The sequence below is a fragment of the Ambystoma mexicanum genome, chromosome 5q (genome assembly GCF_040938575.1).
Source record: "Ambystoma mexicanum isolate Mex_15411 chromosome 5q, UKY_AmexF1_1, whole genome shotgun sequence".
In the NCBI taxonomy this organism is placed as follows: Eukaryota; Metazoa; Chordata; class Amphibia; order Caudata; family Ambystomatidae; genus Ambystoma; species Ambystoma mexicanum.
The window spans coordinates 904,814,446-904,827,150 of NC_090933.1; the positions used below are offsets into that span (position 1 = coordinate 904,814,446).

The 12,705-nt window shown below is 45.0% G+C and overlaps 1 protein-coding gene across 1 annotated transcript in view; it reads left to right on the plus strand.

The window, feature by feature from the left end:
- The window catches only part of LAPTM4B (lysosomal protein transmembrane 4 beta), a 761,683-nt gene extending 749,189 nt beyond the window's left edge, over positions 1-12,494 (plus strand). The window contains exon 7 of the mRNA XM_069621405.1: positions 11,763-12,494. Within this exon, the coding sequence (XP_069477506.1) occupies positions 11,763-11,837 (75 nt within the window). The 3' untranslated portion in view covers positions 11,838-12,494. The remainder of the gene's footprint in view (positions 1-11,762) is intronic.
- Positions 12,495-12,705: the final 211 nt, after the last annotated feature.

A 12,705-nucleotide genomic window follows, 5' to 3' on the forward strand; every position in this document is an offset into this window, starting at 1 on the left:
ATATTCCTATAACAATCCGATCAGTCAATCTTCCACAAGCTCCTTTACCTACCATCAGTAAAACCGGTCAAACCATCTCTTTCCTGACCCGCAGATCTAGCCCAGCCACCCCATGAACTATGAATCACACACTTAGGTCGTCTTTTCCTATGTAACTGTTTACCCTGCGCCAGCTTCACCGTGCGGGCCCCTTGGCCGCTACTCCCTATCGCCTGGTGAAGAAATGACATGTAAGTCGCCTTTTCGACTGCACTTGTTACCGTAGTGGCCTCCCCGTGCCGCCGCCACTCTACCACATACCACCACCCTTGAGTGTGACCAATCACCTTGATACAAGTGCGATCCAATTGCCATACCTGTACTCCCTTCGGCGCGGACAAGTAATGTGGTGGCGAAACCCATAAAAGCGTCTAAAAAGGACTTTCTGCATGCCGGTGTGAGCCGTCGTACCCGGCAGCCCCAGTACAGCGCGTTTTGACCTAAACTCCCACCTTCCTGCCTAGTAATGCGCTTACCTCCCGTTACATTGGTCCCACCTCGCAACGCACCACTGCCGCCCATGACCAACCCATTCTAGACACAATGCTTTCTTTCCCATTAACGCGAGCCCCCTTTCATACTATATTACCGCCCTTTAAACAAGCCACGTTCTTCATTTAACATCTACCGTCGTACACCGCCATCTGTGCCGCCCTGGACCCGGAATACAATGCTCGCTCAGAACCTTGATTCAGTTTGCACCCCTTGAAAGTCAAAAGATCCCGTAGGTGCAATGTGGCAACCCAATGCATTCCTCACCAGCTCCCCCTATGGATAGTCTTTCCATTTACCACAACCCCGTGGTCAAAGGCCACACTCCATGCACCTTGCTAGCAAGGCACGCAATCGCATTCCACCTGCTCGTTTTACAAACCTTCATATGCATAACATTCATAACGAATGCAGTGTTCTAAACCATTAATTTTCCTCATCATTGAAAGGTGAGCCATTAAACCTTCGTATATACGTGTGCTATCCTGCCATTTTGTTATATAACTTAAGCCGTCAACCTTCAACACCCGCCTATGCACCCCGCTTGCTTATTTGAATGCACCTTGTTCCTCTGTGAATGTGCGCCCACCCCAGTAACTGCATTGATTGCGTGCGCCCACAACGCACCGTTACTCGTGGCGCCACCAAGCCGCGGCAGACAGGTCCCTAAATGCACGACATTTCCTTCTACCCTTGAGCGATATCCGTAACAAAGAGCCGTCTTTGTTCCGCAAAACCCAATACCCACGTCGTTTCCTTCCTCTTACTAGCTCCTTTGAGCCTCCTATGGCACTCCATACGAAACCATTAAACCCCCGCCAACCTGGCGTGCACCCGAACGCCGCTGCTGTTCGCCCTTTCTAACCCGTCACTCCCGCTATCCGTGCAGAGATTAGCATATTCAAACGCCGCCATAAAACTTACTTTTATGTGCTGCACGCCCAATTTTACCATTACGCTGGGTTTATGCGAATTTCTTTCACCCACCCCGCACGTAAAAAGGGCATCTAGCTGGACTGCAGGCTTGCGTATTTATTTATTTAATTTACCTTCTATAGCGCTCCGGGGGCATCGAGGCGCTGCTACGAGAATCTGCCTTCGTTGCCTAATTATCCCGTGCTTAATACCCCGAGGTTTCTATGCGCGGGCCCGGGGAGTTGACCTGTGCTGCTTCGTGTCGTCTTGTTCGCAATGCGTGCACGTTGGCGGTGAGCTATCCCCCATGCTTATCCCGTGTACACCTTAAGCTTGCGCACCCCCAACGGCGGTTTCTACCCGCCATCCAACTCCCTGGCGTATTGGGATATGCTGTGCTGCGTGAAGGCCATTAAAACATGCACGAACATCTTGTGTGCCTGCCCCACCTCTGACCTCGCCGCCTACTTGCACGAACTCTGCGCACCTCGGAGGGGGGTAAACGAACCCCCTTCCCGCGTTCCAGGTGTCCATAACTTTGCCTAATTAATTTACAACGGGCCCCGGGCGAATCACAGCTTACCCCCGAGACACCCATCCCGTGCTTAATCGCCCCCGGTATCCACACCGGCGTGCCTCTCTAAAGGCCTACCGTCAGCCATGCTTTTCCTTCCTCTTACGAGGATCAACAGCGGGCACACCTCGCCTTAACCCCTTGCGCACATAGGTTCCTTGCTCACCCGCGCCTGTACCCGCACAAGCCCACTACCCTGACTCCTGCAATCTAGGGCCCCACTTTTTACCTTCAAAGCGCGGTTTGCATACGCCGTTCTCTCCACGCTGGGACTGTACCTCGGCATGCACTGGAACCCTCCATTCCCTCGAACGCCTCTTCTCCATTTCGTGCACCAGGCACCAGGAACCTGGACCACGAACATCCCGAACATCTTCCAGGCACACCACACGAAACGAAATTCCTTGTCCTTGTCAGGTGGCGGCGACCGGGTCCCAGTGCAGGAGCGAGATGCCTGGTCCCTGGTCCCGCCTGCTTATATCCTGACAGCCCCGCCCCCTTCCTTTTGTTTGTCCTTCGCGGGCTTTCCGGCCCATTCAGCTTTGGCGCCGCTTCGCCCTTTTGTCCTTTACCCCTCCGGGTGAGGGCCCCCGCTCCTGGCGGCATGACCCCGCAGGGGTTACCCTGCTGCCTCCTCCATTTTGCGGACGTTTTCCGTCGTCAGCTCCATTCTTTCTGACCGGCTGCACTGGGTGATTTTCCTATTCCAGTGACAGTATTGAAGAGGAATCTTGGTGTCTCTCTCATCCTCTCTCCCTATGGCTCCTCAGGTGAGCGCAGCGTGGAAAACCAGCTACTTCCTGCTGAAGGTGCTTTGCAGGGTCTTGCCTTTTCTGCCTGCTCACCTGCATCCGGCAGGAGTAGCCTCGCTTGTTGCCACCCGTCTAGATTACTGCAATGCTGTGCATCTGGCCCAACCCATTGGCCTGATTCATCAACTTCAGCTGTTGCAGAATCTTGCGGCTCAGGTCGCCACTGCTACCTCTTATGGCTCCAACATTAGCCCAGTGTTACGATCCTTCATTGGCTTCCAGTGGCTAAAAGGATAGTTTTTAAATCCTTGTGCCTGGGTCACTGGGCATACTACCAGGTGGGAGCGGATTTTCTTAGGGATACATTTCTTCCCTATATTCTGGGCAGGGCTCTCCGCTCCAGCAATGATTGTCTGGTTGTGGTACCCAAATTTCGTCTTTGCAGGGTTGGGGGGCGTCCCTTCTCGGTGGCCTCAAGCAAACTATGGAATGATCTCCTGGCTAGCTTGAGACCTGCCAAAAACCATCTGAAATTTCGTTGTCATCTTAAAACTCTGTTATTCTAGGTTAAGGCCTGCTGTTGCTCTTTTCTGTGTCATCCTCGCACCAAGATGCCCACTGGTGAATGTGCGCGCTATAAATGATTTTAACATAACATATTAGAATTGGTTCACCAAGGGCCCCAATTGGAAATGATCTCTTCCAGTGATATGGGCTGGTGGAAATTCCAAATTTGTTAATGGAAATTAATTGGGCAATAATTAATCTGGTATCTTCGGTTAGTACTGAATTAGTCTGGTCTTTTTCTCCAGATTTCTGTATGTAATTATTGGTGATTTAAACTTTCAAAGATTCTCCTCAATGCAAAGAAGAGAACCTTCTGAACTCCCTTTAATTAACAACCAACTTGAAGTAATGGCAATTGATCATGTCAGTGAAGGGTATATTGAAACATATGATCTATGGTCTCATTTTATGTACACCCATTAAGTGTAATTACACAAAGCAAATTAATCTGGCCGTTCTACCTGCTATACATGGACAAACAGTTTTGTACCCTCATGGATGGATTATCTCTTAATGCCAGGTGCAGTATTTAAATATATTAAGGATTTCAAGCTAATTCCGAAAGTGGCTAGTGACCATGTTGTAATGCGCTTCATGATACAACAAAAAATAGAGAAAAGTAGACGCTAGGCGGAAATTATGTTTGCTTGGAACAGGATTAATTGGACGGAACAAAATATGGAAATGTTTAATACATACTTAGGTAACCTTTTCTTTGTAGGCTTGTCTATCAGACAATTCGATCTGGAAGGTTATGTATCGACCTTGGGTATGGCTGTTTAATATATATGAGTAAATCAAAAGAAATATTCCTCCAAGTGTTTGGATAATGTAAGATTGTTTGACATTATTATCTCTCAAAAAATAAATACTGAAAAGGGATCTAAAGAGTGTTGCTGTATTGTAATTGTAATAGTTTATTTCTACAGCGGTTATACACAAGTGAAGTGCTTCAAAGTGCTTCAAGGTGGGAAGGGAGCAAGGGAATACAGTAGTCATTCTTAGGCCTTGAGCTTTCTGAATGATCTAACAAAAAAGTAACTAGCGTAACAGGCCTGACAGCATTTCTCAGTGCAAGTGCATGAAGTGTTTCAAGAGCAACCAGATTAGGGAGGGAGCCAAAGGGGGACAAAGACAGAACTTACTAGGCCTAGTAAATTCAGGTCATTCAAGTGAACAGACCGATGTGTAAGGGAGGGTGTGGGGGAACAAGTGTGCCCAGTCCAACAGGGCCCCGGGTTAAGTGCAGAGCAGTTACCCCTCTCATGGAACGTATGCTGAAATTGCAGTAGTGCTGAGCATAGTGCAGAGGCCCGGAGGCAAGTGTAAATACTGGCAGGGGAGCCTGGGACCTATGAGGCTCTGGAGGTGAGCCAGGCAACCAGTCAGCAAAATCTGAACAGAGTTAGGGGAGAGACGGAGGAGTGAGGCAGGAGAGAAACAGAGAGGAGGTTAGCAGGGGAGAGGAAGAGAGAATGAGGAAGAGAAGAGGAAGGTTCTGAGGAGTTTCCGGAACTTAAGTAGCTCTGGCTCCAGACAGAGGGAGAGAGGCAGGAAGGCAGTCCCAGAGGAAGGCACCTGAAGAGGATAAAGATCTACATCCCCCACATCTCTACTTGGAAAAACGGCTCACTCGCAAAGAGTTGGAGGAGGATGAGCAGAAGTCTCTAGAATGAGAGTATTTAGGAAGAGAGCGTTGTAGGTAGTGCGAGCCCCGGCCCCAGAAAGCCTTGTGGACTATGCAGCGGGTCTTGAACTTGTTCCTAGCAGCCACGGGGAGCCAGTGGAGGAGGGATTTCAGCACCAGATAGATGCAGTCCCTGGGCTTGAGGCCAAGGATAAGTCTTGCTGTTCTGTTTTTGATGAGTTGTAGTGGTTGGAGAGTAGAAGTAGGAAGATTGAGAAAAAGGCTGTTGCAGTAGTCCAGCCTAGAGAGAACCAGGGCTCTGAAAATGGTGAGCCTTTGGGGAAAGGTGAGAAAAGGTAGAATACCTCTGAGGAGGTGCAGCTGGTAGTGGCACTTTTTGGAGATGTCCAAGATGTGAGAAGAGAAGGAGAGAGTGGAGTCAAAAATGACCCCCAGATATTTTGACTCACTAGCAGGTGGGGGCACAGGGCCAAGGGAGGCCAGCCAGTGAGAAATTGGGAAAGCAGGGGCAGGGGTCCCAATGAGGACGATCTCTGTCTTACTGGTATTGAGGCAGAGATCGTTAGCAGCACATCAAGACTGAATTGCAGAGAGACAGTCAGGAATGAGCAATGAGGAGGAAGAGGCCGAGGGTAGCCTGAAAGAGAGCTGCATGTCATCCGCATAACACTGAAAGTTTGAGGTGAAGGTAGAGATCCTGTGGGCCAGAGGGGCCATGTAGACATTGAAGAACCAAGGGAATAGGTTAGATCCCTGGGGGACGCCACAAGTGGAGAGAGTGATAGTGGAGAGAAAGGACCCAAGTTCCACCTGGGAGGGACGGTCGGAGAGAAGGAGGCAAGCCATGCCATGGCCAGATCTGTGATGCCCAGGGTATCACAGAGACAGGAGATCAGGATGGTGTGGTCTACCATGTCGAAGGCAGAAGAGAGATTGAGAAGAAAGAGGACAGAAGGAGAGTTGGAGTCAAGATTTGAGAGCAGGTCTTCATGGGTGTTTAGAAGAGCAGTTTCCATGCCTCTGGATGCTCTAAAGCCAGACAGATGGTCATGGAGACAACCAACAGATTCAGTGTGGAGGGCAAGCTGAGAGTGATAGCTAATTTCTCCAGGAGTTTGCCCAGGAAAGAAGTGATAGAGATCGGGCGATAATTTGCCGGGATAGAAAGGTCAGCATAGGATTTAGAACCTTCTCAGAAAGACAATAGCATAAAAAACGTAAAACTATGTACAAAAATTCAATTAAAATGTAGAACGCCACTATATCCACGAGACAATGGCATCTTATATTTAATGCCTTACGGAATACGGATTCTCGTAGATTCTGGAATGTGTATGCAACGTATTCAGAGTCTACCATAGATAAGAAAAGAAATTAATCCGATAGCAGAGACTTCATGGTTTACGCATATTTTCAAAGTATATAACACAGATCTTGATGAGGAAGAGGACGAGCGATACTTCATTGCACAGGTAAAAGATATTTTGCTGTTCACGATAGTAGACCTGGAGCGTATGATAGGGAAGAATAAACCGTCTAGGGCCCCTGGCTGGGATGGAGTACCTAATTTAATTATGAAGAAAACTATGGAAAATTGGGCCATTATCTTGGATAGACTGTTTACTCTAAATAAAAACACGGGGAGTATTCCCAATAGCTGGAAGAGATTGATAATGATCCCTATATTTAAAAAGAGCCTTAGGGACATCCCATCGAACTATCGTCTACTTGCAATGGTAGACTCAAGCTCAAAGCTTTTCTCCCAAATGCTAATGGAAGAAGCTAATGCCTGGAGAAAAAAAGCTTCTTAAAACCCTACAATTGGGTTTTAGGAAAGGAATAGGCACTCCCTCCAATCTATGGACCCTAATATACCTGATTTTCTCCACATTGAAGAATAGTGATATCACTCTTTATATTTGTTTCATTGATTATAAAGCTGCATTTGATACAGTGATCCACAGTGAACTATGGAATAAACTAAAAGAAATGGATTCTTCACCCTGTAATCCCACATGTTCTCAAAGAACTTTATACTGATACTTAAGTACAACTCAGAATCAATAAAGAACGGTTGCTGAGTTCTAGTATAGAGACTAATCATGGATAGAAACAAGGCTGCCCTCTGGCCCCAATCCTGTAATCTTTACGTTGCAGACCTAGGAGGTGAATTAGATAAATGTAATCCTTTCCTCATGTAGAGAATCAGTGTCATGGCTAGCTAACGCCGATGACACTATCCTATTAGATAAAACACCCATAGGTCTGCAGCAGAGTTTAGACGCCTCACAGATATATTCGACAGAGAATGGTCTTGTCATCATTCACACAAAAGTAAAGTCCTGAGGATAGGAGCTAACAAGAGGAAACAGAATACTTTTGTATGGAAGATTAACGATGAGGCCATAGAAGCTGTTTGTTCCCATGTATATTTGGGAGTCGATGTGTCTTATACACTGAAACCCTATGAACTAAAAATAACTATTAGAGCAGAGTTGGAATTTATTTTAATGCTGCTAGAAACGTCACCAAATTTTAAAAAAGGATATTCAGGCAAAGGATTGCTACGTATATAGAAAGCGACCTTTATGGACTTGAGATTGTTGCCAATAAAGAGACAAAATGGCTGAAATCTCTAGAAGGTCAAATATGGCACCCGACTTTAGGACTGCTTACATCAACTCCAGTAGAAGTAATACATTGTGAAATGGGCATATCGTATGTATGCACTCAAAGAGATTGCTGGTGGCGTTTTTTAAATACAAATGTCTGAAAAAGAAAATACTAGATCAATGTTTGCTAATTTCACCAAGTTGCTGAATCCGGTGTGTTTGTCTGGTGTCTTGGAAGAGTGGTTGAAGGATGTTATTGAAAGCAAGATAACGCATAGAAACACAGGTTCGAAATTCCAGACTCCCGCTCAGAGACTGGTCCCCGGTATTAAGTGCATCATAAAAGAACAATAATAATGATTTGGAGAATAACATTCATTTTGCACTAGCGGATAAAGGGACCAAAAAGAAAGCAAAGATATGGGATAGAGATAAACATTTATCAAAACTAGGTATGCATCCCAAATATCTCTTGTATGTCAAACAAGGATTTCCTGTGCAGGCCCCTTTTAGCTACATAGAGCAGTTGTACAAAGGAAAAGTGATAAGATGTATTACGCAGTTACGACTAGATCTATTTTCCACTATGTCTAGACTAGGTGTCTGGAAAAAAAATCCTTTATCAGGAGCGCTTATGCAGTATCTGTAGCATGGAAACAGAAACTCCTAGATATTTGTTGACTGTATGTGACAACCTTAAAGAATGGTATATAAAAGGTTACCACAACCTTTTGTTACACATTAGATAACTGCCATACTGACCAATCTTGGGCGCTTTTATATGCAGGCAATACTTTAATTTTGAATTTTTACGAAGTATTATATCTGGATAGAAATTATGAAATTCTTGAACAGCAATTTTTTTAAATATAAGATATTTTTATTTTGCTATTAAGTCTTTATTGTCAGTAAATAGATCGCTATCATGATGTATGTATACTATGATAAATGTGGTGATTCAGGATTTTCTAATGAATTTATAATATGTAATTTGATGTTTTTTAACGATTTTGTAACAGTATAAATGTTTAATATGGTGTTAAAGGGTTTATTTAACCATATAACACATTAATTAATACAATTTAAAACAATTACAGTTTGCAAGAATCCAGTCTGGATAAGTGCCAGGCAAATGGTTACTTAAACTATATTTTAGCGTCCCACTAAATCAGAGGAGATTTGAAATCTGTGCATCATTGGAAATCCCATAATCATTGCAAAACATATTCCACTAGCACTGGGAAAATAAAGAGTTGCCATTATTCTCCATTTTCTTTATATGGTAGTTCAGGCGTCTGCGAGGGCCACTGGGAAGTCATGGAACTGTCTCACACAATGCGAACAGTGCAGGCAAGGAAGGGAAAATGCCCTCTCCTTTCCATGTTTAACACCCCAGGCCAGTCAAGGCAGCAGCATGTGAACACACCCAAAGTCTGCGCACTTATATAAAGTCTGCCTTCAGGTACACATCATGCCTGGGTCGAATTCAAGAATTGTCGTTTAAAAGACACACAGGGGGAGATGATGTCAGTCTAATGAGGCCTACGTTTCCTAGTAGAATTCTATCCGAGAGGCAAACATCCTCTGGGACTACAGAGGGTAGATGGACTCCCTCACTGGTATGGTGTCTCGATCTTGGAGAACTTGAATGGGAAGTAGTTGCAAAGTCTTTAGCAGACAGAGGAGGAGACATAGTGAGTTTGAGGGTGGGCAGTCCGAGTAAAGTGAGGAGATGAGGTCGGCGAAGTAGTTGGACATGACTTATTCCAAAGCAGCAGGTACAGCAGAGAGGTGGACTTTGAAGGAGGTCAGGAGTGAAGGGGGTGCAGACACTGCACCAGCGTCTTAGATGAAGTCACACGTTGGTCTCGAGATGTTGACTCTCCGGGGAGATCCAGGTTTGGAGTCAAGGGATAGTGGGCTAAAGCGGAGATTTTGCAAAAAACACATTTCCCAGATGCCCCAAATATAATATAAATTAGCATACCCGGCAGGGGAAGCAACCAAGCAGGTTGCTCGGATCACGGGCTGAATCCCACAATTACAGCCCACATTCCGAGCAACCTGTCGACTGCTGTCAGCACCCCGGGTTTCCGGATTGGCAAGCCGGGGTACTTATAGCAATAACACCCGATCGGGTGGTAATGGCATCGGGCCCTAATCGGTAAGGCCCAAGCGCTGTACTTTGGGCCCCGGGCCATTACCGTTGTTATTGGTAAAATATCGCTGCTCAGCACCGTTCATCTGCCCCTTTGGGTTTTTGTCTGATGAGGAGATTTGTTTAATGGTGCGTAAAGGGACAGCTTAGGCTAAGTTAAATATGAGGAAGGCCTGCTCAATAGATACGCCTAGGGTGGTCAGAGAGCTAAGATGGAGGGCATGACTTCCTAGAGGTAGGGAGCCAGTTCAATAGGTTTTAACTTCTGTTTAGAGAAAACGACTTTTGGGGGGGAGAGGGAGAGGGTGTGTGGCCAGGACATCGATGCATAAACGCGAGAGGAATCAAAAGGGCGGATGGTGAGGGGGAATGATAGGAAGATGAGGTCAAGGGAGTTAGGCCTGTTGGCAATTGAGGGTGAAGTTTATGCTGCCCTCGTTTTAGAGACCAATTGTTTTCTCGTGTAGCTATCCACCCTTGACAACTCAGATAATGTGCTCTTGATCTCTTTACATCTAGAAATGACCTATGGTCGTAAACCACTATTGGGCATTTCTCATTTAGGTAATGCACATTTTTTGGTGATCCAGGAAAGCATTTTTAAATTTCAGTGTTTACACTTTTGATACACGTTGTGATTCTTAATTCATGATTTTACTATATGTGTATAAACCATTTTCTCTACAATAGGTGCATTATTATTAGTTTGTCAGTAGTGAATAATGGCAATTGTGTGCAAGATGGGATACAGTACAGGCTTGTATAAAATGATTTGGTGACATAAACAGACCTTTTGGGCCAGAGTTTTTAAATTCACAGCAGTTACTTTTCAATTTCCAGAGGGTTTTCACCTGGAGATAAGTGTTCAGTAAAGCAGGCTTGGATTCTAGCATAGGGATCTTGTCGGGGTGAAATTGTGCAGGTTTGTTTGCAGTATGTGCGTAAACGATTTGTAATCCAGCACTCTTGTGATATCAATGGTGATGGATCAACAAATAGGCTGGATAAGATAATGTCTATATTCCGGATGGCAGAGCCCCACACTGCAGAACAAGAAATCCTGCGAACAAAGCATCCTGGACATCTGATCCATTTCCCAGCACTGTAGCCTCCAAAATGCTCAGTTACCCGGTTAAACGTTGTAATCCAGAATGGGCTCCAGGCCGTTACCTCATGTTCCACCACTTGGAACGGGGACTTAAGGCCATTAGCACCCCGGGCTGCCAAAGCGGTAACGTGGGATGCTAAAATACAAATATTTTCAGTCTTTGAGCAGGACACCTCGCGTGTCCCGTTGAATGACTAAAAATACTGTGTTAAAATGGCCGCCACTGAAAGGCCTGCGGGAGGCAAAGCGGAAGGAGCTGCTGTGGCGGCAGCAAGTTCTGCCGACGAATTAAGGTAAGTAGAGGGGAGATGGTGGCGGGGGAGCCGGCCGCCAGGTGCCATGGAATGCAGGCTTTCATCACCAGTTCAAGCCTGCGTACCTAGCCACCTGATTGGCTGGCTCCCCCTGGCAGGGTGCTAATGGCCAGTGAAGGCACCAGCAGTAGAATGCTCAGGAAAATACAGCAGTGGATAAAAGACCTTGCACTGTAATTAGATTGCAAGTTTTACTTTTAAAAACCTGGTAGAAAATCTCAGCTATGGACTTACAATTGTGGATGTAACTGCTATTTCATACCTACTTACAGCATAGCGGTGAGATCCTCCAACACACATAGACTCACAAAGGACTATCTAGGTGCATAGAGTTGCATTTTCACCTTATCTAAAATGTGTCTATGGAGAAAAGTTCCAACACCAGAGACAAAAAAATAAAGAAAATTAACATCAATTTCCTCAAAATGAATTAAGATTATACCATGGTTATGTGATGACGTGATAACTTAAGTAAAAAGCTTCATGGAATGTTTGTTATGATTGTTCTTGGGGGGAACTTGTTGTGTCTCATGTTGTTTTCACCCACATATCCTCAGTGTATGTCTTTCTGATTTCTGCATAGGTTCTACTGCCTCCCTACGATGACACTGTGACTGGAACCGCTAAAGATCCTCCACCACCTTACGTCTCTGCTTAAGGGAATGGAAAATGCTGAAGGATTTAGGCGCAATCCTGAAACAACTGCTGTATTCAAAGTTCTTGCGTCTGAGCAATAATGTATTTCACTTCCGTAGAATGCCCTCTCCGAAGAGAACCTTCTCCTCCAACATAAACTTCAGTTAATTTTTTCATATCCAGTTTTTTTAGACCTGTTTCTACCTTGAATAACACAGCTTAAGTGCACTGCTGAATGATGGCCCTACACAGGAGCACTCAGTGCAGCACAGGTGATGTACTCATTGATTGCTGCAGCTGCCTCCCGGGACACCATACAGAACCATGACGTCATCACTGTGGGACATTTATATACATTCTTTGGAGAAGATTAGATTTGGTTTGAATGGTGCACTTTGTCAACATCAAATTAAATTAGCAGAAAAAATACTAGGAGTGATCCTCATTTAAATATATATTTTGATCGCATTGATTGTATATTTGGGGTAGCAATATTTCCTTAAAGAATGCTTTCTTCATGTTTTACTTCAGTTTGTAACATTTCATGTTAAAATACACTAGTTTGTAGGTTTTGGAGTGTGCTGTATGAAAACTATCAAAAGCAATGGACAACCACTGTTTGAGAACGCTATGCATCACCTTAACCATTCATCTGCATTAAAATGAGATTTAAATCCAAGACTTTCTTTGGGTCCTTTTGTGCACATCACACGTATAATATCTGCAACTCCGAAATGCATGACTTCCACATGGTTAACACAGAATTTAGCATCCCTATTCATTCCTATTCAGGATGCACTGAACTAGAGAGAACAACAGATATTTGTGTCACCCACCCCACAAACCACAAATTTATGAATATATATCCACAGTATTAGTAATACATATTT